Source organism: Electrophorus electricus, chromosome 3 (genome assembly GCF_041902795.1).
Source record: "Electrophorus electricus isolate QZ-2024a chromosome 3, ASM4190279v1, whole genome shotgun sequence".
Taxonomy (NCBI): domain Eukaryota; kingdom Metazoa; phylum Chordata; class Actinopteri; order Gymnotiformes; family Gymnotidae; genus Electrophorus; species Electrophorus electricus.
This window is the reverse complement of record NC_137499.1, coordinates 23,288,928-23,316,032: the sequence shown is the minus strand read 5'-3', so window position 1 is coordinate 23,316,032 and position 27,105 is coordinate 23,288,928. Positions and strand designations below refer to the sequence as shown.

The 27,105-nt window shown below is 44.3% G+C and overlaps 2 protein-coding genes and 1 pseudogene across 5 annotated transcripts; 2 read left to right on the top strand and 1 right to left on the bottom strand.

Annotated features, from left to right (window-relative positions):
- The first annotated feature begins 27 nt into the window (after window positions 1-27).
- On the top strand, window positions 28-4,807 carry odad3 (outer dynein arm docking complex subunit 3). 4 transcript variants are annotated; one of them, XM_027028149.3, is made up of 14 exons: window positions 28-249; window positions 433-554; window positions 762-839; window positions 958-1,122; window positions 1,428-1,463; window positions 1,676-1,777; window positions 2,025-2,150; window positions 2,268-2,390; window positions 2,570-2,716; window positions 2,825-2,985; window positions 3,243-3,399; window positions 3,551-3,703; window positions 3,947-4,031; window positions 4,346-4,807. In XM_027028149.3, the coding sequence occupies exons 1-14, from the start codon at window positions 165-167 to the stop codon at window positions 4,474-4,476; spliced, it is 1,671 nt and encodes a 556-aa protein (XP_026883950.2). In that variant the 5' UTR covers window positions 28-164; the 3' UTR covers window positions 4,477-4,807. The 4 variants fall into 4 exon arrangements, with proteins under 4 accessions (XP_026883950.2, XP_026883949.2, XP_026883952.2 ...); XM_027028148.3 differs by having other exon boundaries at window positions 1,673-1,777; XM_027028151.3 differs by lacking the exon at window positions 1,428-1,463.
- Window positions 4,808-11,422: 6,615 nt separating this feature from the next.
- LOC113588802 (U2 spliceosomal RNA) lies at window positions 11,423-11,586 on the bottom strand (annotated as a pseudogene).
- A 3,696-nt stretch (window positions 11,587-15,282) lies between these two features.
- Window positions 15,283-26,687, top strand: rgl3a (ral guanine nucleotide dissociation stimulator-like 3a). Its single transcript, XM_027028141.3, has 17 exons — window positions 15,283-15,567; window positions 15,683-15,825; window positions 17,733-18,031; window positions 18,597-18,641; window positions 18,786-18,955; window positions 19,123-19,277; window positions 19,472-19,765; window positions 20,034-20,137; window positions 20,283-20,367; window positions 22,170-22,256; window positions 22,375-22,407; window positions 22,536-22,657; window positions 22,740-22,835; window positions 23,129-23,261; window positions 24,509-24,778; window positions 24,927-25,041; window positions 25,220-26,687. Exons 2-17 carry the CDS (start codon window positions 15,802-15,804, stop codon window positions 25,372-25,374), a joined length of 2,187 nt encoding a protein of 728 aa, XP_026883942.2. The 5' UTR covers window positions 15,283-15,567; window positions 15,683-15,801; the 3' UTR covers window positions 25,375-26,687.
- The last annotated feature ends 418 nt before the right edge of the window (window positions 26,688-27,105 follow it).

The following is a 27,105-nucleotide window of genomic DNA, read 5'->3' as shown; positions in this document are numbered from 1 at the left end:
GAGCGCGTCAGAGGGGGCGGTGCTGGGCTGTCATTAGGACATGCACCCTCCTCTGAGGAAGAACGTGTTGCCGTAGCTAAGCAACGTGGAAAAAGTCAGCCAAACAATCGCCTCTCAGAGACGTGAGCAAAAGTCATCGGATGTTATAATAAGCGGATGTCACAATGCCTGGCACTTTTAGCTCAGGTAGTATAAAACCTCCAATTCATAATCAAATTGTCGAGCTGCAGCGAAAAATTCAACTACTTGGTAAGTGTTCGCCTGTAAAATTAACATGACAGCTAATTAATGCTAGCTAGTTAGCTAAGGTTGTAGCTAACTAGCTAATTATGCAGCATTTAACACTGTCAATTCCAAAACTACCCTGGTACCTTAGTTTGTTCAGTGATGGACAATCAAATAAATGGGCCAGCGAACTTTTGTTCCCAACAGAGGGAGACAGAAGTGCGTACTATGAGAGCTCTCAAACTACAATCAAGAAGAACAAAAGCACAATCCTACAACTAAGGCTGGAAAACAAGCTTCTGCACAAGAAACTGGCAGAGGCGCTGGCTGTATGACACCTTCATATACACACGCACACACACAGCAGAAATGCTAACTCTATGACAATTACACAGACCACACATAAATACATTTAGCAGAGGTGCTAGTTGTATGACACACACACACACACAGCAAGTCTGCATGTAAAACCTGCAGGTAGGTTTTGCAGCTGTATCCAGTCACCTGTCCTAACTGTTCTTTGTCTCTATTACCAGGGAGATGAGCAGGTGATCAGGGAGGCGTTTCAAAACCACGGCTCAGAGAAGGCAGCACTCCGGAACATGTCTGCGAAGGTCTGGATGAGCTCACAGATCATGGCAGGCTCACACACACCTTTTACATGGTTTCACTATCCAACACATTACACACACACAATTTGTGTGTTGTCTGTTTTACCTGCCCCATGCATAGGCAGCAGTGCAGGTGTTGGATCAAAAGGTGTGTGATAAGATGAAGAAGTTGAATGCACAGAAATACATCACGCAAACATACCGTCGGCAGCTAGATGAACTGCATGTCCAGTTTGAGAGAGCAAGAAAAGAGAGGCGGGGGCCTCCATCTACAGAAGACACAACGGTAACACATCAAGAAATTACATCTATTGCCCACAAAGCTCAGGCTGTGCATATTTCTGTAAACTGTACACAAAAATAATATACACACACATCCAAAACACAGTGTTCAGAGAATGTGCTCACCAAAAACTTACTGCCTGTTTTTGTGTACATTACTATCTGACATTTGATTCTTAAATTATTATATCTCAGTGCATCTTACACTTGATCTTTTTAAACCTACCCTCTCACACACACATTAAAACACAAGTAAATCAGCAGTTCCTTGTTTAGTGCTGGCAACTGATATGTTGCACTCATTCACAGAAAGAAGGGGACTCCGCTGATGTGCTTCCCCAAAAGGTTACACCTCCTGTCCTGCCCAGTGCCCCACCCACTATCTCTCCTACTGCCCAATAAATCCTACTCCTCCCTATTAGCTTCAGTATCTAAATAAAAACGCATATTCTGAAAATCAGCTCCTCAGTAATTTATTGAAAATGGTGTTGTAATTTAAAAGGTATGGGATCATTTTGTGTACAGGCTTGTGATGTATGTGTGTGTGTGTTTAGCAGAACCTACGTGTATTGGAGAACCGATTGGAGAAAGCACAACTAAAATGTAAAGAGGCTGAACACATCATGCGGAGCTACCTGAAACTAAAGCAGCACCTGCAGGTAACAGCAGCACACCTCCAGGTAATGCAATGCACCTGCAGGTAATCAAGCCCACAGCAGCACAATGGTGTAATGCTCTGAAGTTGGCAGACATGCTGGGGCAGGGGAGCGTTTACCCGGTGTGTACAGCAGTACCGTGTCCTCCGTATGAGTGCACTAAAACTTTTTGTGTGAGAACCGCTGAAGTGCATCTTAGTGGATGAACTCAGTGTGCATGGTCAGCAGGCTGAGATGTGCTCTGTTTCAGGAGGAGAGCCTGTCCTTCCAGTCCCAACTGGACCAGTTGGAGGGGGAGATCCTCCGTCAGAAACAGGATCTCCGAGAGCTGCAGGTCATGAACAACGATGCCCACCTGGCCAAGGACGCAGCAAAGGTGCAGCTCACACAAAAAGCCGAGTCTCACATACTGGCAGTGAGGTGTGTCTAATTTACTTATTGTGTGTGTGTGTGTGTGTGTGTGTGTGTGTGTGTGTGTGTGTGTGTGCGTTAGGCAGAGCTACAGCGGCAGGAGGAGCTGGTGTATGGCGAACGGAGGAAAAGGGAGGTCATTCTAAGTCAGTATAAGAAGCAGGTGGAGGAGCGGCGAGCACAGGCTGAGAGAGGAGAGCGCCGTGTGAGTCACATGATTTATAACACCACCCTATATCAGACCACACACACCACTTTACTGCCTACACCACACAAATCAAGGCAATTAAATAAACTAAATATAACTGTCTATAAAATACCCTGGTTGGCTGCTCTCTAAGTACTGGAAGCTGTGCTGATGCTCTGGCTCCTGTGGAACTCCAGGCCCAGCGGGCTGCAGTGCACCTGGATGAGCTGAGCAGTGAGGCCCAGCACAGCGTTACGGGAGGAGGGGAGGAGGACAGAGCCATGTCCAGCTTTGAGGAGGCTTTCCACCGCATCAGAGAGGCTACCGGAGTCACCGGTACACAGGTGAGACACAGGCACGTACATGTGCGCACACACACATGCACACAAACGCCACTTGCTAAATTGTATCTGTGATTAATGGTGTGCCTGTAATTGTGTGTGTTTGTGCAGGAGGTAGTGGATAGGTTCATATCTCAGCAGGACACTCAAAAGCATTTGCATGAGATGAAGCTTCAGAATGAGACTATACTGCAACAGCTGAAGGAGGAGAGAGATTCCCTGCACACACAGTTCCAGGAGCTGAAATACTCAGGAGAGAGCAAACTAACCAGGTGAGAACCTGCTTCACATATACACACACTCCACAACTTATTTAACTGGATTAGTGAGAAGTTTTCTGCATCTAACATGAGTGAAGTCCAAGATATCCTATTGGGTTATGGGTGTGTGTGTGTGTTTGACTGCATAGTCCTCTGTGTGCCTCTGTGTGTGTGTGTGAATCTGTGTGCTAATGTAAGCATAACTGTACATGTTTATGGGTATATAGACTAAAATGGCTTATGAACTCTGCTCTGTGTGTGTTTTACAGTGGCCGGCAAATGTTGGAGGATTGTAAGCAACATCTGCAAAGGGAGCAGCAGAGACGAGATGGAGCTAAAGAGACGCTGGACAGACTCACACACCTACTGAACACAGTCAATGCTGGAGTGGAGCATCTCACAGACAAGTTACAGCACATCCCACTGGTACACACAGTCTCAGCAAACATAAAATCTCCATCTAAAATCTTTAGTTTATGCAAATGCTACTTAAAGCAACTAAACCATTCTGTTTATATGTGCGCACGTGTGTGTGTGTGCGCGTGTGTGTAAACCCCGGTGTTCCGCTCTCCCTTAGCCGAAGGATGGCACTGTGGAGCAGGCGGTGGTGGACCCGGCAGAGAGGATTCTAGACCTGCTGCGGCAGGCTGAGTGGAAACTGCAGCAGGTGCAGGAGGAGCTGCAGGACCAAGACCTGCCAACTCTCCTCAAGGACATGGAGGATGAGGAGGTGAGTGTCTGCCCAGCCAGGCCCACTGGACTAGTGGGGCTGCATTTGAGTGGCTTGCTAATATTAAATGCGTGACTCTTTCCAATTCCACAACTTTCACAAACAAATGCTGTACATTCATACACATGAAATGTGGATTTAGCCACAGTCTGATTACTCTGCACACTTTTGTGTGTGTCTTTTGAGTGAGAGGAAAAACTGATGGTTGGAATTCTATCACTGTGTGTGTGTGCGCGCGTGTAGTTCCAGGCCAGCATTGAGGGGAAGCTTCCACAGTATAACACCCGCATCACACTGCCTGAAACCCAGAGACTCGACCCCTATGACGGTGAGACTACTGACTTACATAAGCACATTCATGCATATACACAGACCATTCAGGTGGAGACTTGGGAGGTTGTTCTCTCTAGCTGTGCTGTTTAATGGAATTTCACTGTACTGTGGAAGTGCATTTTTATGCAGTTTTAAGATGGAAATTTTGTGTTGCTTGTGTTGATCTAAAGACTTTACAGGTCTCTGCCACCTTTCTCTTGATTATTTGATTAGAGCATCAGTAGGTATGTATACTTCTTTTCTGTGCGTGTGCGTTCGCTTTTCTTATTCTGTCTTCGCTCTCGGTCTCTGTGCCCTCACTGCTAACAGAAGATGAAGACAGTGGAGATGATGAGGGTGACATTATCACACGAGCCTCCCTTAAACGTCAATCACAGCTAATTATCGACTCTAAGACCAAGAGGAAGACTCGCATGAAGAAAAGGAAGGGGAAGCTGTGATGGGGGCTGCAGACACCTTCCACTGCTACCTCGCACCTCACCTCCACCTGCAGGGAAGGAGCAGAAAATAATACCTCAGAAAACAAAGTAGCTTTCCCATAATCCCCCTGCAGACACAATGATGGTATACATAGTACAAAATCCCTTTATAGTTTGACTCTTATCTGTCATATAGGCATAGTAACAGGTAGTTAGATTTTGACCAGGTTTTATTTAATCAAATCAACTTTTTGTCCCCTGTTAAGCATTGGGTTTAAAAATATTCCAAAGACACATGCATGTACATGATAAATTCTAAAATAAATCTTACCTGTTCTACAATTCAGGTCCAAGTGGTCATTAATCAATCTAATGGCTCCAGGTACAAAAGTCACTCCCCGGCAGACCATTTGACACCAAGAGCAGTGGTAATGATGGCCATGAGGCAACAGCTCAAATATACAAGAAGGACACGGAAGGGATGGTTAATAATGGAACGCCCTTCCTTTAGTGTTTGTTGTTTATGAAATATAGTCAATATCCTGAGTGGAAGAACCAGTCATTATAAAGAAGGTGGCCATGACCCTACAGATGACGACTTAGTTTTCAAAATTAAGGAGTAAAAGTGGCAGAAGATAAAACTGCACTCAATAAAAGCCGTAAAGGATGGACAATACAGATGGATTTACAGAAAAGGAGTTCAACTTCCTAAGAAAGTAAATACGTTGCTGACTTTTTTATTGCTTCAGTATTCTTGAATTTTAACTTATTCAGCAAAAATTCTCGTGTGTGCTTTGGTTTTTCTCTCTTGGATTTTCCTCTGTTGGTTAAGGTAGGCTCTGAGTTTACCTACTTTTGCTTTAGCGTCTGTTAAATTCAAGGCTTCTTGTCTGAACCTAGGTGCTTGTTGCTCTTAGCTGTAATTACTCGCTGCAGGTGTAGTTTCGCCTTGGCGCTAGGTATGAATCTGGGGCGGACACCGCACTTACCGAAATTAAATTAGGACGACTCCGCTTCCACTGAAGCGTGTGTCTATTATAAGAGATTGCAACGTGGACAAGTCTACAGTCGACTCCTTAGTGTTTGAGAGATTAATTTCCAATCATTAACGATCACACCACTTCGTAAATTCCTGCAAGAATGGACCATGAACTTACCACCAGATACCAGTGACGACAAAGCGGTATCCCCTGCGAATGTTACAATATGGTTTTGGTCGGAACTCTTGCAGTAATAACTGATTCCTTTAATAAACGAATTCCGTGTTATAGCAGCTGATGTTTCTTTATCACACAATGCATCACTGCCACATGAGCCTTTGTCATATGACTGCTGTGACATCGTGTCATGCCCGAAGGTGCGCAGTGCTGACCTCATGAACTCCGTATAAAGTGAACATTCTAGTCATGCCATGACACACTTCATTTTCTGCACCGCTGCACGATGTCAGCGAGCTGTAACATTTCCCTGATATAACAAAGGTTCAATTAATCCTTGTGTGCTAGTTATTTTAGTGACTGCGTCACATTTACATGTAGCACATACAGAGTGGTTGTGTTGGTTCATAATGAATGGTGATATTTAAATAGTTACTCTCTGGAATCTGTTCAAAACGGTAGATATTTAAATCATAACATTAATTCCATGGGGGTCTATACACACATGAAATTGTTCTGTATTTCTAGACTAACAAACATATTAAGGCCCATTTAAAGATTATTAATCAGTGGTTTGCCAGCTCCCTCTATCGGTAGAAATGCAGCCTTGGGATTATAAAATCAACATAATTGTAAATATAAGTTGTAACGTAAGTGAATGATCTAGTGCGCCACTGCTTCTTGGATGATGTCTCCCTGTATCACATATTGTGTAGTGAGTTACTTCATCATTTAATAACAGCGGGCAACAAAGTTTTACGATGAATTCAAATCAAATGTGATGTAAATATAACGGAACAAAAAGCCCATGGTTGATAGAGAAACTCTGAAAACATCTGGATTCAGTTTACAAAGGCACTTCACAGCTGTTTTTCTTTGCTCTGGGTCTTTGTCCTATTCAGTTCGTGTATTATATTTAAGATACATGTGGAGGATTTTCATATCGGCTAAATATTGCGCATATTTATGATTAGTACCATTTCTGGAAATATTCCGTGTTCTTGCCCAAGGTCACTTTTATTTTTCGTTATATTTACATTGCAATTAGGCAACCGGCTAGCTTCCTGCGTTGCCTATCTTACAACTGCGCCTGTATGTGGCCGAAATAAATATCCGCATATAAAATCAGTTATAAAACTTTTTTTTTTATAAACTTAAAACCTTTATAATCTTGAAAATATGTCTCAATATAGGGCGTGCATTTCTGCACGCCAGTTCAGTAATACATGAGTTCAGTTCAGTTGAGCTGCTGCATTTATTTTCCTGCTGCTTGTAGTTTATAGCTAAGTTTCTTTTATATCATTCATATTCTTGCTTTCAGATTATAATGCACATTAGGAGAACACCGATTTCACACACAGATATGTAAGCCTTAAAGAAAATTATATGGATTTAATTCAATAAATCAATACATAATAAAAATACAAATAATAAAAATTAACCATGTTCATAAAATTCCTTAAAAAGTCCAGGACATAAAATATCACGTTCCCCCCCGATGTAACAATTACATGGGGGGTATCTTTAAAAGTTCATATAAAAGGTCCGTGATAAAATGTCCCTTTGAAAGATCACTCCTCGGCCCAGCTGCGCCTAGGCAACCGAGTAAAACAACAATAAAACTGTTAAAACGGCCCCTCCATAAAAAACAGACAATAAGAGTTCCTCTAAAATATTAAAATACTACCACCATGATAGAGATAAAACAATGATTAAGTTAAAAAGTACATCCAATATTAGTTAAAAAAGGGTATTAATAAACACTTATTAACACTAAGATGTTAATAGTTGTTAATTAAATAATTAAATAAATATAAATAAATAAATCAAACAAACACTTATTAGTTAAAAAAACAGATATGCAATTTTACCTAAAACAATGTTTCTATTATATGACTCTATCATGGTGGTTAAAACAATAAAACACGGTGGTCCGTTGGGACCACCAGATGGAGCAGAGTCTCAGCTAAATTTTAAAACCTTTTTCAACAAAAACCCTAGAATCTCCGGGGGGCCTACAGCTCGAAGAGGTCCTTCCACCTCTCCTTCGCCGCGTGGTAGCCCCACTGGATGACGTCATGCTCCATCCTGAATTTCAAATCTGCACAATCTTTTTGTATAACCCCCAGGTATCCAGGCGCGCCCCCCTTTTGGATGAGGCTGGTCCTCGCATTCCATAGCTCTTTATTGGAGATGCTTACCAGCTCCCATATCTGGGGCGTGAAGGATGGCCTGGTATCCTGGGGCCACCCCCAAATAACTTTCTCAAAGGTCAGATTGAACTGCGGGTCTAATATCCTGCACAGGTCGGCTACCTTGCTCCAGACATCCTGCGTATACCCACAGTCCCAAAACACATGCCGTAGAGTTTCTTCCCCGGCACAGTTGGGCCTTGGGCAGCACGGGTGTCTGGTGAGCCCGTGCCTGTACAGGACATCCCTGACTGGCAGCTTACCATGTACACACTGCCAGTTCCGGTCTTGCAGCCGGTTGTCTAAATCTTTCGGCTGTATTCTGGACCAAGTGTCATCATCCAGGCCCACAACTGCGCGAGTCCCCCGTGCCTCAAGCACAGTCTTATAAAGTAACCTGTGCTTGGCGAGGGTCTCGGGCCATAGGCCCGCCGGAAGCAATGTGATCAGAGTACCAGCGTGGGGTCAAGGAGGCTTTCTTAAAAACCACGGAGGGTGACGCCAATATGTAATCTAGGCAGCTTGATGCCCGTCGACTGTTATGCCAGGTGTGGCCCGGATCTCTGGGGCAGCTTTCGAAAATATTTCCAGCTGACATCCGCACGCCCTTCCAAAAAAACGTTAAAATCACATGCCATAAAAAGGTGTGACACAGGACGGGACCAGTGCTTCAAAAAAGGCAATTCGGGACGAGGCCACTACCGGAGCATAGGCACAAATTGCCCTAAGGTGTTGGCCTCTCCAGGTGACATCCACCCCCATCGCCCTCCCCGGCATGATGATGAAGGGTCATACCTTCTCAAAGGCATGGTCCCCCAGCAGGATTCCCACGCCTGAAGAGTGGACGCCACCCACGCTCCAGTAGGCTTTACCTTTCTTCCATTGCTGGGAGAAAAGAGCCTAATCCCTCTGGTCCCTCAGGTGAACCTCTTGCAAACAGTAGCGTGCTGAAGGGGTCGATGCCAAGTCCTGGAACACTGCTGCCCTTTTCACCGCATTCTGCAGCCCCCTGACGTTTGAAGTTAAGATAGTAAAATCTGTCATGATAAAAGAAATAAAGGAGAAGACTCGTTAAAACAGTAAAACAGGTACCCCCTATTGAGAAGTAGGCAGGGGGGTACACCATTTCCCCGTTACTGTCCTTTTTAAATTTCATAAGGAGCTGGGGGCGCCCTTTCCAAATCCCAAGCTCATCCCGTACCCTACGTTCACCGGGGAGGACCTCCCCATATCTTGCCAGGAACATCCTCACGTCTGCTGCCTAAACGTGGGGTTAAAGAAATGAATGGTGACCGTCCGCCGGTCACCATCCCATAAGGGCTCAAGCGTGTACTGCCTTCCCAGCGGATGGCCACGCATTCTTCCCTCCAGCTCCAGGACCTTTTTGTAGGCGGCTTCACTCGCCATGGTCACGGCATAATATTTCTGCGCACCATTGCGCTGAGCGCATATGAGCGCCCGGGGTGGAGCCCGAAGCAGCCAAACAGGACCTCCCGTATGAAGGGTACCCGCTCAGTGAAGCGGGTCCCGTCCTCCAGGTCCCTCCAGCAGAACCGGGCCGTATTGAGCAGGCCACCGCCTGCTCTCAGATCCGGTCTCGCCAGGGAGGTCCTGCCGGCTGTCAGGGTCTCTGCCGGGGCCTCTGCTGCCTGCGCCGTGCTGCAAGGAGCCGCCCCATTGTCGTCCGTCGCCATTACTGATCGGTCCCGGAGCTGGAGCTGGTCCCCCATGTCAGCAGCTTCCTTTGTGCTGGGAAGTCCTCCCCCTGATGGCCAATCTGTTGTCATCGTTGTCCTCGTCGCCGGGATGAGCTGGGGCTTAAAACAAAATTAAAAAACACCCTTAAATACTAAAAATCAAATAAAACAATAAAAGAGACCAAGGGTTTACATGCGGTAACGGAAGACAAGCCTCCAGAAACTGCACCTAGGATCCCCCTTGGCCTCGCTAAAAGCTATAAAAAAAAAAAGCCCAAGCGCAGCAGCGTTCTCTCCAGGTATAAAATCCGCTCATAAAATCCACTGATAAGAACAGATACTACTAAAGAAAGAAAATGATTTTTTTTTCCCGTTTATTCACAAATTCTCAATTCACAATAAAACACATTCATTGAATAAACATTCCACAATACAATAAAACATTAAAATATCCATACAAAATCCATAATCATCAATCAAAATCGCTTCTCGGCCTCCAGCAAAATAACGGGTCCTAAAACATGATTTAAAAAACACTAAAAACTAAAAGCAACTAAAAATCCTAAGAAAGAAGTCCCCCTGCCAATTCATCCCCCAAGTTAACATGACCCCGCAGTCCAATGTCCACATCCTCATCACCATCATCCTCTTAGTCATCCTCATCACCCTCAGTGGAATCATCTGTCTCTGAGCTGCTGGTCTCACTTATTGTGCCCATGCACAAAATACTAGGTGATGCCTCTTTCCTGGGGGTACTAGAAGACAGGGGGACACTGGGCGCCGCCTCCTCAGTTAGACTGGCCCTCCTCTCCTTGGCCGCTTTTCCAACTTCTCCGGGAGTACACAAGCCGGCTCTCGCCCGCTTCCTCGAGCTTGTAGGTGCTCCGGCCGGGGCCACCTCCTTATCCTGGCACTGCCCGGAACTAAGAGACCCACTTCTCTGGGGGGGAGGCGTATGGTTGGAGGCTATCGCCCCTATTTGCCCCTTTTCCTGGACCTCCTCCACCACCGCATTCCACTCATCTTCTCCCCTCTCTCCCCTCTCTGGACCCTCTGGAACCCTCTCAGGAACACTCTCGGTGTCCTTCACCCCTGCAAACCCTACACCTCCGTGGGCCCTTACAGTTCCGAGCCATATGTCCTGGGTCCAAACAATTCAATCAATCCAGCTCCGGGCAGTCCTCTATCCTATGTCCGTGGCCCTGGCAACTCCGGCAAAAGGCCGGCTGGTCTCTGTAAAATAAGTACCCCAGTTAGTGCCAAGGACGAAGAGGGCAGGGGGGTGCACCAACCACCCCTCACCGTCCTCCTGAAAAGTCATCAAAAATTGGCGGCGCCCATTCCAAATTCCCAACTCATCCCGGACCATCCGATCCCCTGGATGCACCATACCATACTGCTGGAGAAACCTGCGGATCTGATCTGTGGGCACATGTGGGTGGTGATCAGTGTCCTGTCACCATCCCACAGCGGTTCAACCACGAAATGTTGGCCCACAGGGTGGCGCTGTAATTCCACCCTCCGCTCCAGCACCCACCGATACACCTTTGTGGAGGAGAGCGTGATGTCGAAGAACCCCAAGGGCCCGTTGCGCTGAGCACAGATGAGGTGCCCCGGCGTCAACCACAGAGCTCCAAAGAGGACCTCCCGGATGAAGGTAACCCTCTACGTAAAGAGGGCTCCCTCCTCCGGGTTCCTCCAGCGGAACCTGGCTGTATCGAGCAGGCACCCACTTCCCGAACCAGGTCCCGCCGAGGCAGTCCCCAAGGGCTCCAGGGCCTCCGCCGAGGCCCCACCGGCCAGCTCCAGACCCCGAGGTCCTCCGGCCGCCATCCACCGCCCTCCTCCAGTAGCCGACTCCCGAGCAGAGATCCACCGCAGGTCCTCCAGTCGCCGGTTCCATTGTCCTCCAGGTGCTCTGGGGGCTTCCTCCTCCGGTCCGGGTGAGCTGGGCCTAAAAAGACAGAATAAAATGCAATTAAAATCACGAATTAAAACCCGCCACCTTTTAAAAGATCAATTTCGTATCTGAACTGATAAGAACAGATACTACACTTGATCTTACCCAAAAGGCCGAGAAGCGATGATATAGAAAATGATATATGTGAGTTACTTTTCGTGAATGCCATTCGAGTCCATGCTGGAAAATGTGCCTGTTCTCTGTTCATTATGTCTTCCAGTTGTCTGACTTACGGTGATCATCTTGAGGGATTTCTCCAAGGTTCCTACACTTATCTTGTGGCGAAACGTACAAAATATAAAAATTATTTTTATTGTATTGAATAAACGCTGACGAATATTACAGAGTAAAAGTAGCTTTCTGACTTCGCAAATGTAGACGAGTAAGAGTATAACGTACCGTCTTTTAAAAACAACTCTCAGAAGTACAATTTGTTCAAAAATTAAATGTAATTGAATCAATTGTAACGGAGTAAATGCAGCGTATTACCACCCACCTGCAAACAGGTGACAGTGAGGCAAAATCGTGCAATCTACTTCGTTAACTACTTTGTAAGTGGGTAAAATACGGAAAAATAGTGATGGGAAGTGATAGGAAGAATTCGTTACTTCACTTTAATTTTCATTCATTTTTATTTATTCATTACACATTTTTGTTGGCCAGTTGCTTTTGTTCATCTTTAGAGAAAAAACAAAAAAAGTAAAATACTACTTACAGTATTTTTTAATGGTTTCTTATGAAATGCAAGATAAAGTCACATATATATATATATAGCCTATACATTGATAAAGTGGACTCTCTCTCTCTCTCTCTCTCTCTCTCTCTCTCTCTCTCTCTCTCTCTCTCTCTGTCTCGCTTTTCTTTTTTTAGACCAGGTTGCTTGTTTCTCTCGCCAGATCTGGCTAATTTAAAACAAGCGCTCATAGTTCATAACACGGGGTCTCCTAGTTTGGAGAGACGCGCAGCTCTGCGCGGGACGAATGGTAAGTGCGGCTTTCGTTGCTCAGCAGCCAAAACTCCACTGTCAGCACTCACACACACATTTTAGGAGCACTGTGCATCGAGCTTTTGGCATTAAACCAAAGGTGATGTCAAAGGTTACCCTGAAGCAGCTCGGCTCTGCCCGAGGGCTGCGCGCCAACGCCCCTTTTTTTTTACTGTCTGGTTATTTTCCGTGTAATCAACTTTTTCCAAAGCATGTGAAGCATTTAAAGTGATGTGTGTGATGAATTCACAGGGAGATATTACAGTAGGTTAAGGTTACGCCTGCTGTCAATTTGGACATAATAAGAAGAAATGAGGGTGTAGCGGATATTTGAATATGAGGCAGCAGTGCATGTGCGCTTTTTAAAGGATAAGCTAGTTTGACAGCTATGTAACGTGTGAAAAAATGTGAAATTGTGTGGAGGAGCATTATTGCAGTTAACAGATATGTAGTTAATCAAGTTTTTTAAATCTCTGTCCTCTTGTTTTTTCTCCTCTTGATAACTGTACAGTACTGTAGTGTACTGTACAGTACTGTAGTGTAAGGCCCAGCGAGAGTGGTTATGTCTCCTGAACTTCTAATACAGCACTGCCATCAACACGCAACCCCTTGATTTGCTGACTTTACCAGTAAACAGCTGTGTTCTAAACAACCACTATGGTCTGTGTGCTTAAGTGCAACAGTCATATTGTTTAATGTTCAAGTTCAAGTTCAAGTTCAAAGATAGTTTTATTGTCATTTCAGCTATATACAAGTACACAGCAAAAATGAGACAATGTTCCTCCAGGACCATGGTGCAACACAAAACAACAGTGCAACTGACAACATGTTACACAAGTGCAAACAGTCCAATATAGTGCAAAAATGTAATTAAAGGAACATTAAATAAACAATAATAAATACAGGACAGGACAAATACAAAATGAGTAGACAGTGCAATTATTTAGTCCAGTACACAGTACTGGGCATATGTAAAGTGAGTTGTGCATAGGAGTCAGTGACATGCTACACTGAACATAGCAGTCACCAGTAGTAGCCAGAACAGTTCAGAGTACAGTGCTGGTTTAGTACAGTACTCTAGCAGCAAGTAGGATAATGTGCAAGACTGCAACAGGAGTGCATAGTTTATTTGTGTGAAGTTTGACTTCAGCACTAGTCCGATGCAAAACAATGTCTGAGTGTGTGTATGGATATGTATGTATATATGTATATATGTATGTATGTATGTGTGTGTGTGTGTGTGTGTGTGTGTGTGTGTGTGTGTGTGTGTGTGTGTGTGTGACTTTGTATAAGCATGTGTGTATGTGTGTGTGTATAAAAGTGCCCATTTTTGGAATCTGAATTGGAATTGGAGTTAGTCAGAGTTCAGGAGTCTAATGGCTTCTAATGGAAGAAGCTGTTGCACAGTCTGGAGGTGCAGGACCGGATGCTGCGGTACCTTCTTCCAGATGGCAAAAAGGTGAACAGTTCATATTAGGGGTGTGTGGGGTCTTTCACTATGTTGGTGGCTTTCCGGATGCAGCGTGTTATGTAGATGTTTGTGATGCAGGGAAGAGAGACCCCAACGATCTTCTCAGCTGTTCTCACTATTCTCTGGAGGGTCTTGCAGTCAAAGGTGGTGCAGTTCCCAAACCAGGTAATGATGCAGCTGCTCAGAATGCTCTCTACAGTACCTCTATAGAAGGTACTGAGGATGGGTGATGGGAGATGGGCTTCCATTGGCTTCCGAAGGAAGTAAAGACGTTGCTGGGCTCTCTTGGTGATGGAACTGGTGTTCAGGGTCCAGGTGAGGTTCTCTGCTAAGTGAACACCAAGGAACTTGATGTTCTTGATGATCTCCACTGAGGAGCTGTTGATGGCAAGCGGGAAGTGATCTCGCCTTGCTCTCCTGAAGTCAACAACCATTTCTTTTGTCTTGTCAACATTCAGATACAGGTCACCAGTTCTTGTACCTCCTCTCTGTATGCTGACTCGTTGTCTTTGTTGATGAGACCCACCACAGTTGTGTCATCAGTGAACCTGATGATGTGATTCGAACTGTGCATCGTGCATCGTAATTTGTTAATGGGCATGAAGTTGTATAATGATGGCATTAAGCAAGGGTGTCGTTAGGATATTACTTTTCAAAACACAGAGTAAAGGATGAGGGTGGATCTGGAGCTGTGTGGAGGGCACCCAGCTGTGTATGTATGGCAGGGCGCATTAAAGCATCTCCAGGTGAGGAAGCATCTGTATAAGGCTGGACCCAGCATGGACCTGGGGCTGGAGTCCTGTGTCTGGCTCACGAACTTCCATCCAATGACTACCGAGCAGCACACTGAGGTGAGATCCCACCTACACGTGCATTTATTCCAACACTGTAGCCAATATTTAAAAAGTTAATCTAATACATTTTTACTTGTGGTGACTTGTGTATATGTTTGTTGTATAGCACTGCTATATAAAATGATCCATTTTAATGGGAAATGCAGAAAAGTGTGTGTGTGTGTGTGTGTGTGTGTGTGTGTGTGTGTGTGTGTGTGTGTGTGTGTGTGTGTAGGCCTATATGCACACTCATCGGCACGTGTGTTGTATGAGTTAATAATGCCCCCATTCTGCGTTAATGAAGTGATTTATCAAACTGTTCTTGTTGTGCTGTGACTTCACCATCTCAAGAATGAAGTCCCTCAGAATCTAACAGTGTACCTTTTGTCTGACGGATAGCCTGGGCTGTTTAATGGCCCACTCTTCTTTAGTGGGTGAACAGCTTTGTTGTGTTATTATATGCTGGGAACAGTGAACTTCCCATGTTCCTCTTTTTTAAGGGTCAGGGAACATTAGCCGGAAGGTGGTGGTAAACTCAGTATTTTGTGTTTTCTCGTTTTATTTATGATTACCAAACTATAAAGTATTTAATGTATTATTACCAGATCAAAAAGTATTTATCTCAGGTATGTTTTTTCCAAAAGAATGTGTGAACTGCAAATAGAAGTTACAATAACGTGTGTAGAACGCAAGAAACGTGCAGACGTCACGGAGACGTCACTGCACGCGCAGCTCCACCCACAGGTTCGCGCGAGCGCTGGACGCGAACACACTGCGTTCAAGCTGCGCTCAGGGAAGCCTCGGACTTTTTATGAAAGTAACGATAACGTTATTTTAATATTAAAGCGCATCTTTAGTTGTATTACCTTCAAAACTTGTTGGATGGTTGTTTTTTTTCGAGAATGACTAATATATATATTTTTTAACTGAAGTTGGCAAGTTTCACAGACAGTTCGTCCATCCAGAACTTCGAAGCGCTCATGGAGACGATCACCCATTAATAGCCTCAGCACGCGACTGAAGTCATTTATATTCAAGCTGACTGGAAAGTATGGGAAAATGGCAGTTAACAATGGTAAATGGTTATACTTTTATTGTAGCATCCTTATATTGGTTCTTGTCCATTTCGGTGTGCACCTCGCGTTTAGCACTGAAACGTAAAAAACGCGCTACGCGGTGCTGCTTGGAAAATATGCCAATAGATGTCTTCTCTATAATCCAGATGCCTCTTGTACCGTCTATAAAACATAACCCGCGGTTCTGACTAGGCTACATTGTGCTCTTATTCCCACCCAGTATTATCAGGCGATATACGGAATGTAACAGCACTCCAATCACGTTGCACAAGGGAAAGTTTGACTATTTCTATGCTATATTTCTTGTCAAAGTCAGAAAGGTTTCATATATCTGTGCGCGTGGTTCATGACGCACCTGTGCACGGATTTGCAGTTTGAATTTGTATACTGTATTGAATGTATATGCTGTGTTCACATTAACCTTTCTGTCAACAGTATGTGTTGCTTTGTGTTGACATTTGACATCACTTTCTATTGATTTTACAGTTGGTATGAATTGAGACAATATTTTTTGTATATGAATGTTTGTACCACACGTGAATTTTAGTGAACATTAACAATTGTAAACACTGAGCCTGATGATGCCTCATCCCATTATCCCTGATGAATCTTCCTCACTACCACCCCTGTGTCTGTCATTTGTAGTGTTTGAAATGAGTTTGCAGCAAATGTCTGGTCAGACTGGTAATTCATAGGAGGTGAATCTCTCTTCCTGGATTCCAGAGAAGGGCTTGTGAATGTTTTTAAGTGTCAACTCTGGTTTCTGAATAATTCTGTGTGATTTGTATTGGTGTCTCATCATGTAGATATTCTTTTGTCTGCTGTAATGAGAATGTTGTTGTAGTGACTGTGTCCTTAATTTTGATTTGGGTATTTTGGCTCTTTTCAGCACTGTAACCTAGATCATCCTATACATTAGATCAGCTCTGACCCAAATTACACACACTAGCTCAACTCTAACATGAACCCTATACACCAGCCTAGACTTGACCCGAATTATATGCACTAGCCCAGCTCTGACCCAAGCCCTGACCACACAATAGCCCAGTCTTGACACAAACCCTACATTTCTTTCCTGCTTTTTGATCTAGATATGAAAACTCTTCATAACCCTTAGTACTGATTAGCTGGTGCAGTCTTCCAGGCTGTTGGAACTGTATACTGGGTCACTGAAGGTTTAGGCTTTCATATTGTGGACTGCATGAGCCTGGAACATAGTTTCAGGAAGTCATAAGTGTTTCATCCTCATCTGGTATTGGTGTGTGTTTTTCTGTGCTGTGCAGGTGTTTCCTTCAAGTCTGACCTTTCAAAGGGCATTCTTACAGTTCTCTAGTAACAGGCCACCATGAACGCTCTCTTAGTTGGAAAAGAGTTAAAGATTGACTCAACCTCTTCAGGCAGATTATGGTTTTAGGGCCCCAATTCTTGTGGAGTTGATTTAAGTCTTGTCCTGTAGGGTATCTGTCCTTACAGCAGCCGTAATTGGGGCAGATACCTGTATTATATTCACCTTTTTGAGGCTGTGTCCTAAATGGAGTGCTCCATGAGTAAGGATTCTGTGCGCTCTGTGTGTGTGTGTGTGTGAGAGAGAGAGAGAGTGAGTGAGAGAGCAGAGTGGGTTTCACTTCTGAGCAGAGGCTAACCTTATCAGAATGTCATGCAGGGTTTTTGTTTTCCCCCACATCAAAATAAAAGTTAAAAAACAAAATGTTGATTTTAATGACTGTAATACTAAAATAAATTACTAAAGTGGCATGCTACCTTAACTAATTATAAGACCTAATTATTAGTGTTCTAAAAAATAAATTGAATACATTGTACTACTCTGTATTATTGATGATTTAACTGTTGCATGTCTGCAGACTTGAAGTAAGTGTGTGTTTTGTGTGTGCACGCGTGCACGTAGGACCCAGTGCAGGAGTGGGGAGAAGAAATGGAGGAAGGGGTGGTGTATGGCGTGACCCTTCTCAGGGAGCCCACGCCGGCATCCTTGCCTACAGCCAACGTGCCTGACGCCTCCTCCACCCAGAGCTGCATGCAGTACAGAACCCTGAAGGCCCGGCGTGTGAAGGCAGCCGGCCTGGAGCGTCTGGTCTCTGAGCTGGTGAAGCCGGACTGTGAGGACCCGGACTATGCCCGGATCTTCCTCTCCTCCTACCGGGCGTTCACCAGTCCCAGCACCCTCATCCAGCTGCTGTTCCGCAGGTGAGGAGCTCGTAGTGCTTGCCTGGCACACAGTTGCTCCGCACCTCACTGTGCAGCCGCAAGACACTGTGAGAGCATCTGCATGAGTCGTCAACATGAGTCATTTGCATTGCAAAACCTAACTCATTTTAGAACAACCCAGAAGTTACATTTACCTTTAACTGAAAAGGGGGAAATATAATTACAGCTGACTTATTTGTAGGTCAGACAAGTAAAAATAAAATGGGGAAACAGCATTGCATGTAATAAAAATGGTAAACTGAGAGGCTAATCAGAGATTTGGACCTTTTGTCAGTTGCTTATTTTGGGCGGGACTAGCCAGGGCATATCTGTTTTACAGGTTATGCTTGAACGAGTCAACGATACCCTTTCCTCGTCTTTTGTGTGTATATCTATAGATCAGATCACGTTCCTCTCAGTAAATGGAGCAAAAACTGTGAAAGGGTTTGTTTAGAGGAGCCTCTGACGCAGTTGTGTGTGTCAGGCTTCATGAGCTCCATGTGTGAGAATGGAACAGTATGTAATGGGTATGGTAACGTCAGTAAGTGTTGTTGTGTCTCTCCAGGGAAGATATTATCACCGATTTGGACAACAGTGTCTGTGTGAAAAGGTGAGTGGTGTGAATAATGCCAGTGTTCCCAGTATTCCGTATCACTGTATTCTTCTACAACCCAGTGACACTCGTGCCTTCAGTGACTTTAATTTATTAATGAATCCCTCATTCTCTCTGTCTCGCGCTCTCGTGTGCATGCAGCACTCTGCCTCTCCTGGTGCGGCTGTGGTTGGATGAGTTTTGGGAAGATTTGAGAGAATCTCCAGAGCACCAGCCCCTCCGCCTTCTCTGTGTTCACCTGCGTCACCGCCTCTGTTTCCGACGCCTCGCTCGCCAGGCAGAAGCTCTTCTCCAAACCTTTAAGGAGGAAGGTAATCTCCCCCCCCCCCCCCCCCCGTATACAACGAAGTATAGTCTATATGTGGTGTATGAGGGTTGTTGGCAATGCATCGGCTGCAGGTCCTTTTCAGAAGTGCAGACCATTAATGAACCTCATATCCCCTGTGCTGGTGAATGTCTGATGCATCTGCCTCTGCAGACAGGCAGGCTGGGAGTGAGGCGTCCAGCGTCAGCAGCGCTCCTGTGGGGGACAGACCCAGTGGAGACGCACCCACCAGGGAGTTCAAGGAGGAGGGAGGCTTTCTCAGTTTCTCCACACGTGATATTGCTGAGCAGCTCACGCGATTGGATGCCGTAAGTTTCAGTCACACGACAGAAGATTGACTGGAGGTCTGTCTGAGAGTGTCTGTGTGGGAGACTAGTGTTTGGCTGGGTGTTTTTGTGAGCACTTGGGAGTTTGCCGAGATGCAGCAGCTCCAGGGGAAATGTATTCAGAAGCCAGAGCCTGTCCCTTTTCTCACGCGTGCCCATGGCGTGTTTTGCCTCAGGATCTGTTTGTGCGGGTGGTCCCGTTCCACTGCCTTGGCTGCGTTTGGTCACAGAGGGACAAGAAGGAGAACCGCAGCCTGGCGCCGACGGTCCGCGCCACCATTGCTCAGTTCAACAGCGTCACCAACGCGGTCATCACCTCCCTGCTGTCCCCCCCCACCAGCTCCACGCCTGACTCCCCCCACGTGCAGAGATTGCCGATCTCTCCACGACTGTCCCCGTCACCCCAGCACGCTGCCACCAGACCCATGCATAGGGCACGGATCATAGAGAAATGGATCTCTGTGGCACAGGTGTGTGTGTGTGTCTGTGTGTGTGTCTCTGTGTGTGTATAATCTCCCTGGAATATTTTCCAGAGTATATATTTAGATATATTCAGATAAAAAGGTGTGTAAAGAGTGTAGAGGAGGAGAGTAAAGTTAACAGAAAGGGTTAATTGTCTTAGAACAGGCTAAAATAAAAGCATCAGGAATTTTAGTTTGTAGTACTAATAAACTATGGTAAGTAATGTTACTTTAGTAAGTTGCCGATGGTGATGATGTTGGTGGTGTTCTTTTGCAGGAGTGCCGTCAGCTGAGGAACTTCTCCTCTCTGCGTGCTATCCTGTCAGCTTTGCAGTCCAACGCTGTATATCGCCTGAAGAACACCTGGGCAGCAGTCAGCAGGTACGCACCCTCAGGCGGTCCACCCCCATCCTGACCGGTCTCCACCTGCCGCTCCCAAAAGCAACATGACATGTGACTTTCACCATGGCACTGTAGATTTCAGCTGTGTCTAATCTTAAATGTTGTAATTGGTTTGTAATTGCAGAGAGAGCTTGGTCATCTTTGATCACCTGTGTGAAACCTTTCCTGATGAAAACTGTGTTCTGACCACCAGAGAGTTCTTGGTGGAGGTGTGTATTCATATCTCTCTCTCTCTCTCATATATATATATAAAAACCAGCTGCTTACAATAGTTTTCCGTTTAGCCGAGCGAGATAACAGTGTTTAAACAGAGATAGCACAGCCGCTGTGTTCCTCTGGTCTACGACCGCTCAGCCAGCAGGGAGACGCGGGGGAGCCGGTGCTCATCTGAGCTCCGCCCAGCACTCGTTATTCAACTACAGCATGCCTGCAGGCTCAGAGAAGCTGGCCAAAGCATGTATTAGAGCATGTGACTTTTTATCGAATCTGTGGCACTGTGGCTCTTCCAGGGAGATGCATGCCAAAAGCCTGGCGTGGCCTGATCTTTGTGTTTCCATGTTTGGGTCTCAGTGCTAGTTAAGTTGTACTGTTGCTAGGGAGTGTCCAGTTCTTACATATTTTAGGTACAGTGATGCAGTGATTGACATGGTTATGTTAGAGTTCTTCATATGACGGTGTATTTAAAAAAGGCTAGATGTACTAAAAATAAAAGACTAATAGTTCCCACCTGTCTGGTTTGGGAGAAACTCTTAAGGGTGTATCAGTCCTCATATTAAAACAGCCTGTTTTAAGCCTAAGAATAATTCACAAAGCGTTTTAGTCCTAAAAACAGCTACTCTACAGTTTGGGAGTAGTCCAGGGGAATCTTGTATCAAAGACCAAAATCAAATCACACAGTACTGAAATGGTTGTCATGACAGTCTAGATAAGGGCTGTAAAAGATTTGGAGATGGAGTTGAAGAGTTTGACAACTCTCCACTACTTGGGCACTAAAAAGCCATTTATGCCAGATTAAAATAGGAACATCTCAGTGATCACTGAGTCATCTATAGCCTACTTCAAACAGGAAATGGTTTCTATAAACAATAATTAATTCCATTTCCTAGGCTATAAGATGCCAATTAAAATACACCATCTACTTAAATATTAGCTAAATTCAGTCCTATCCTCTAATTAGTTTATAATGTGATGTGTGACTTATTGTGTCAAACATTGTCTTATAGATTACTGTATTGAATAACTATTAAATTGAACCATTCAGACTTGCTTTTATGTATGAAATGATTAATAAAAAAAATAAAGTGTTAAATATTTTTTACATTTTTATTTAAGAATTTATTACACACAGACTATTACAGTATCAGCCAGTCACTACTGAAATTCAGTCCTGAAACATCATGTCACAGAAACCCTTATTTTGAGAATTTACTCTTGGAAGATTTCAGATTTGTTTGTTAAAGTTACTCCCAGAAGGTTTATGAAATGGTATTTAAAAAACACTTAGCTTGGAACTTTTGCTGCCTCTTTGGAGTGGGAAGATAAGATTTTCTTTATAAGCAAGTCATTAAGAGCAAACACAAGATAGCCTAAACATGCACTCAAAGTTATATAAGTATGAGCAATATGAGCCTTTGTGTACAGTACTTTGGTTTTAAGGAATAATATGGACCTGTGTGTACAGTACTTGTTCAGGAGAAGGCTGATGGAAATGGCCAACAGAATTGCTCACAAAGTTTCTGTTTCTTTGATGCCATGTAATTCATCTGTATGAATCAACAGACTTCCGTCTTTTTAGTTTTACTGTTGGAGTCATAATGGAATTATAAATCACAACCCCTTTCTTGTGCTATCAGGAAATTACCCTTGTGGTTAAAGGAGGAAGTGTGTGTGTGTGTGTGTGTGTGTGTGTGTGTGTGTGTGTGTGTGTGTGTGTGTGTGTGTGTGTGTGTGTGTGTGTGTGTGTGTGTGTGTGTGTGTGTTTTGGTGTGACGGGGGTATTTTGACTGTGCAGAGTGGCAGCAGTGGGGAGGTGCCTTACCTGGGCACGTACCTGACCGTACTTACCATGTTGGACACAGCACTCCCAGACACCGTGCAGGTCAGACACTTTACCTCATCTCACCTGTCCACTCACTGTCCCTCTGTTTTCAATTCGTACTACACTTGAATCAACAACCTCACAGAACTGATCTATAAGCGCTCTCTCTCTCTCTCAGGATGGTCTGATTAACTTTGAGAAGCGAAGAAGAGTGAGTAAAGCCACACACTTTACATACATGAAAAAATTAGTTTATCACTTACAGATTTGTAGAGTGCTTAATTCACAAGTGTGTGTGTGTGTGTGTGTGTGTGTGTGTGTGTGTGTGTGAGAGATTAGGAATTTGAGGTTCTGTCTCAGATTCGGCAGCTGCAGACATCATGTGCTCTCTACTGTCTCCCATCTCACCCTGTTATCGCCTCCTGGCTCAACAGCTGCAATACCCTCACTGAGCAGCAGAGGTCAGGCTGCACACCAACACTTCCACTCATTTGTGTTGCACGCACGTTGGTTCTAGTTTTACATTTGGATTATGTTTTGTAGTTATGATCTGTCCGTAAAGCTGGAGCCTCCAGTGGATGTGTGTCCAAACTCTCCCCCCACCTGGAGCCAGCGGCTTATAAGCAGGAAACTTTGCTTGTAAGTTTGTATAATACACCTGCCTCACAATATAGCAACACTCCCATGTTGTACATTCCAACACTACTGCCCTCTGCTGAATTCACCCACCCAGAGATTCCCCTTTGACCTGCCCACCTTAGACACAATCCAATCCAACACTACTACTCTCCACACCCCACATTCCGCTCAGCCAAGCTGTATTCAGCAGCTTCTAACTATAACCTATTTTAAAGCAGTGCATTTAACACTTTCATACTGAATTATAAGCCAGAGTATGAACGCACATTAACAGCAATGGATCATGTGTGTAGGTTTCTGAACAGCAGTGACAGCACTCCGAAGAAGACTCATGTAGACCAGATCAGTGTGTCGTCCTCGGGGTCCAGTGGCGTTGAGGTCGAGGAGCTTTCATCTCTGAGCTCTTCCCTCCGACCCAAATCACAGGTGCATTATCCGCCCACAACACCTTGCCTGCTGTCGGCGCCCAGAGAGCCATCCTAACTTTATATTGTCTACTGGGTTGGCTTAAATCTAAAGGCCATTTTGATGATAAATGTCCTTTAGATTTAGTGACATGCAGTATTGTAATCAGTGTTTTTATGTTTAGTATTGTAATCCTACACATTAACACAGGTCATATGTAAAGGCCATTTGTTCACACTAAAACAGCATTTCCCAACACTGAAATTTGAAAGTCAACTGAAATCAAATACACTCTTCCGAGTGGGAAATTCTGAACACACAGCTTTGGTGTTGTAATGAGGCTAAGCTTTTAGAAAATGCTGATTCAAGGTTGTCATGTGACTTCAGTAGTTCCCAAAAGGCAGAGGCTGTTGTCACACTGTTTACTGCAGTTGGTGTTTTCGTTTCATGCTCCTCGACTTTGGTCTTTTTTTCTTTTTGTTTTTTCTTGCCATTTCCTCTCCTTATTGGCGTCTACATTGCAAGTGACCGCCACATATAAACAAACTGGCCGGGTGGAAATGACCTAGGAATCATAGGTCAGACACTCATGCATGTTAACCCTTCATGTTTTCCATCGTTTTTGTGTTTTATCGTGGATGGGAAACACGAGTGGGTGCCATTCTAAGCTCCATCATGTGGAGATCACCTTCATGTCCAAGCCTGGCTGATGTTGACTCTCATGGCTCCTGAGTTGCCAGAGTGAGATGACATGCCAGTGTCTGATGAAAAGATCTGTGGATTTGTTTTTTTTTTTTGTTTTGTTTTTTTGGGGGGGGGGGGGGGTTGTTGTTCTGCTAAAGCAAATACACCTTCCCACTGGGAGCACTGTAAAAAGGCACAGAGACAGTTTGTGCTTTGTTGTCTCTTTTTTGATGCCTTATATACTCACAAGCCACTTTATCAAAGACACCTACCCTGCACTGTACAATTCCAAACTGCTGTGCAGCTGTTGACATGCACAATTTATCATGCATCCCGCAACCATTTCATCACATCACCACTGCTGACTGGATAGTGTTTGGGTTGTGAACCATCTTCCATGCAGCAGTAACTCTGCCAAGGCAGGGACATGGAAACTATGATCGTTAATGAACATTTGAAGGAGAGCTACATAGCAAAAGACTGGCTATAGACTATAACTGTACACCTAAAGTTTGAGTGGTATCTCCAGTAGAATGGTTATGACAGATTGTTTTACAGGGAGGTTTTTAATCTTTCTTGGACAGTCTGGATCCTGTGTGAACATCTCTGCAGACTCTGGTTGCTCATCTTCACGGTGCTCCTCCCCTGGTTCCTGCACCTCCTGCACCTCTTCTCAGCTGGACCTCTGCGTCATGAGCTCTGATGGTGCATCTTCTAACCCATTGTCATCATGCACATCCTCTTCCACCTCCTGCCTCCCCCAGCAGCCTCCCTGCTATAAGCAGGGCCCAGACTCCTACGTCATCAGGGTCAGCCTGGAAATTGACAGTGGCAATGTCTACAAAAGTATTCTGGTATGTTGGCTGAAACTACAACAGCCAGGAGGTGCTGTCTCACATAGCTCCACTAAGCTCTTCCCCCTGCTAGCACTCAGTGGTTGTTCTCTTAGGGTGACTGACTCTTCCTGGCTGAGTTTGTGGTTTGATCTTTTGTGTGGCTCAGATAACAAGTCAGGACAAGACGAGTCAGGTAGTGCAGAGAGCTCTGGACAAACACAACTTGGAGGACCTGAGCTGCCATGACTTCAGCCTCGTACAGATCCTGCCACAAGGAAAAGGTAGATGTGGCGCACACACAAAGTGCAGTTTTACCTAGTGCCCTTAATGGGAATTACTTTTGGTGTAATGTAGTGCTTTCAAAGATGATGATGATGATGATGATAAGAACTCTTTTTGTGAGCCCACATATTCCACCACTTTTTTATAGGACTAATATGGTGTTATTGTCTCCATCAGAGCTCTGGATGCCAGACAAAGCCAACGTATTCTATGCCATGTACCCCTCGGACAATTATGACTTTGTGCTTCGCCAGCTTTGGAGAAACCACAGCCAAGCACAAAACCCATGCTGCAGTCCTGCAGCCACGCCCAGAGGCCGTCATGTTAAGTGATGACACCATCTCTGGCCTGGAAGACTCACCACAATGGGGGATATTAATGGGTGCAAGCCCACTTTAGAATACTGACTGATGAAGGCCTCCACCATCACTAAGCTGTTAGAACCACGCCAAGTTCTGGAGATCGGTTTTATACAAGAAACGTCCCTCACTAACACTCCTCTCACAGATGCCTGTAGAGTATTACTGCCTTCTATGTAAGCTTGCAGAGTCATAGTCTGACACTAAAAAAAAAAAATCACTTTTAAAACGTTTTCTCTTTAACGGTATGAAGGATGTATAAACCTGCACAGACCAGTTTTTTGTTTTTTTCCCTCTGGATTCCAGAGGAATCCATTGCGTCCAGTAAATTTCAGTGTTGCTCGTAAACAGAAACAGGAGAAATATTTATTTGGATATCTACATGTATAGTATTAATAACACAGAGGTAATATATAATTTTTTTTAAATGAATGAGGATATTTTTACTGTAGAATTGTCTGTGTATATACAATTGCTATAGTTCAGTGTTAGCTTTAAGATTATTTTTAACAGCAGAGAAGTAATTTTATTTATTTTAATCATTGAATTTTATTTATTTTAATCATTGAATCATTTATTTATTTTAATCATTGAAAACACACTTTTCCTGTGTTGTACTGTATCACATCCAGTTGTTTGGAGCTCCCTTTCTCTGACCACCACAATGTTAATTAAAGATGCCATAATTAGTCATCTTTAAACTTCATGAAAGCACAACAAAGCCCATAACCACTAGTTATATGGAATGTTGCACAGAGAATTGAAGCCTCTTCGAATGGGTCATGTCTGTGAATGCCCTCTGCTTATGCTGAGGTTTGGACTAGGGTAAGACCTGTTCCAACAGAGTAATATAGATACATCTAGCAGTCTCCTACATCAGGAAGGAAGCTCAAACATCTGCTTAGTGTGCCTTTAACAGTTGCTTCCTTTGCCTTAAAAGGCTAATGAACCAGACTTCATAATCAAAGATGCATGAAAACATTTAATGTAAAAGTTGGTTGGGCGCAGGAGGTGCATCTTTAGTGTACATTTAAAGCATGACTGTAGTGGTTTCTGTCCAAATGTAGTGATACTGATAAGCTCTGTAGTATTCGACCCTGGCATATGTAGGTGGTTTAGCGTTGTAATCACACAGGTGATTTTGCCTATGTGTAATGTTTTGGGTTCTGTGAAACAATGATATCTCCTGCTGAATAGAAGCACAGAAGTGAGAAGAAGTGTAACTGATATTTTAAAGCCGGTTCAAGACCACGGTTTCATTACAACTGACCGAGATTTCACATATTGGTTCCAAGTCAGAAATCTTCACATATGCAGCTGGTCTGATGGTCGGTGTCTGACTACTGGACTACAGACATCAGAATCAAGAGTCTGGTTCATTAACAAGTTACATTGTGGAATGCAGTCAAGCTTTTCTTTGCCTTCCCATATTTGTTTTGATGTAAACTGTTTTACACAAGCGGGCCTGTTTGACCTCTCTGTAGCTGTGCTGTTGAACAGTTCGTTTGTTAACTTTAATTTAATGATGGGTGAACTCAAAAGCTTCACAATTCACTATATACTTGTGAAGCAAAACGAGTGTGCCACTTTGAATGATGGGGTCGGAGACCATGCGTTCACATCCATACAACACTGCACTCAGAAATGCATTAGTTTCAGCTTAATCATATAGGGGCAGTGACAAACCTTTGCCGTGGTCAAAAC

What these genes read in the sequence shown, in the direction of transcription:
- odad3 (XM_027028148.3), top strand. Translation starts at nt 165, where the DNA reads ATGCCTGGCACTTTTAGCTCAGGTAGTATAAAACCTCCAATTCATAAT. An exon ending in AACTGGCAGAGGCGCTGGCT is followed by an intron (nt 555 to 761) that starts GTATGACACCTT and finishes CTCTATTACCAG; the next exon opens with GGAGATGAGCAGGTGATCAG. An exon ending in CTGATGTGCTTCCCCAAAAG is followed by an intron (nt 1,464 to 1,672) that starts GTTACACCTCCT and finishes GTGTGTGTTTAG; the next exon opens with CAGAACCTACGTGTATTGGA.
- rgl3a (XM_027028141.3), top strand. Translation starts at nt 15,802, where the DNA reads ATGGGAAAATGGCAGTTAACAATG. An exon ending in AGCTCACGCGATTGGATGCC is followed by an intron (nt 19,278 to 19,471) that starts GTAAGTTTCAGT and finishes GTTTTGCCTCAG; the next exon opens with GATCTGTTTGTGCGGGTGGT. An exon ending in ACCCTCACTGAGCAGCAGAG is followed by an intron (nt 22,658 to 22,739) that starts GTCAGGCTGCAC and finishes TATGTTTTGTAG; the next exon opens with TTATGATCTGTCCGTAAAGC.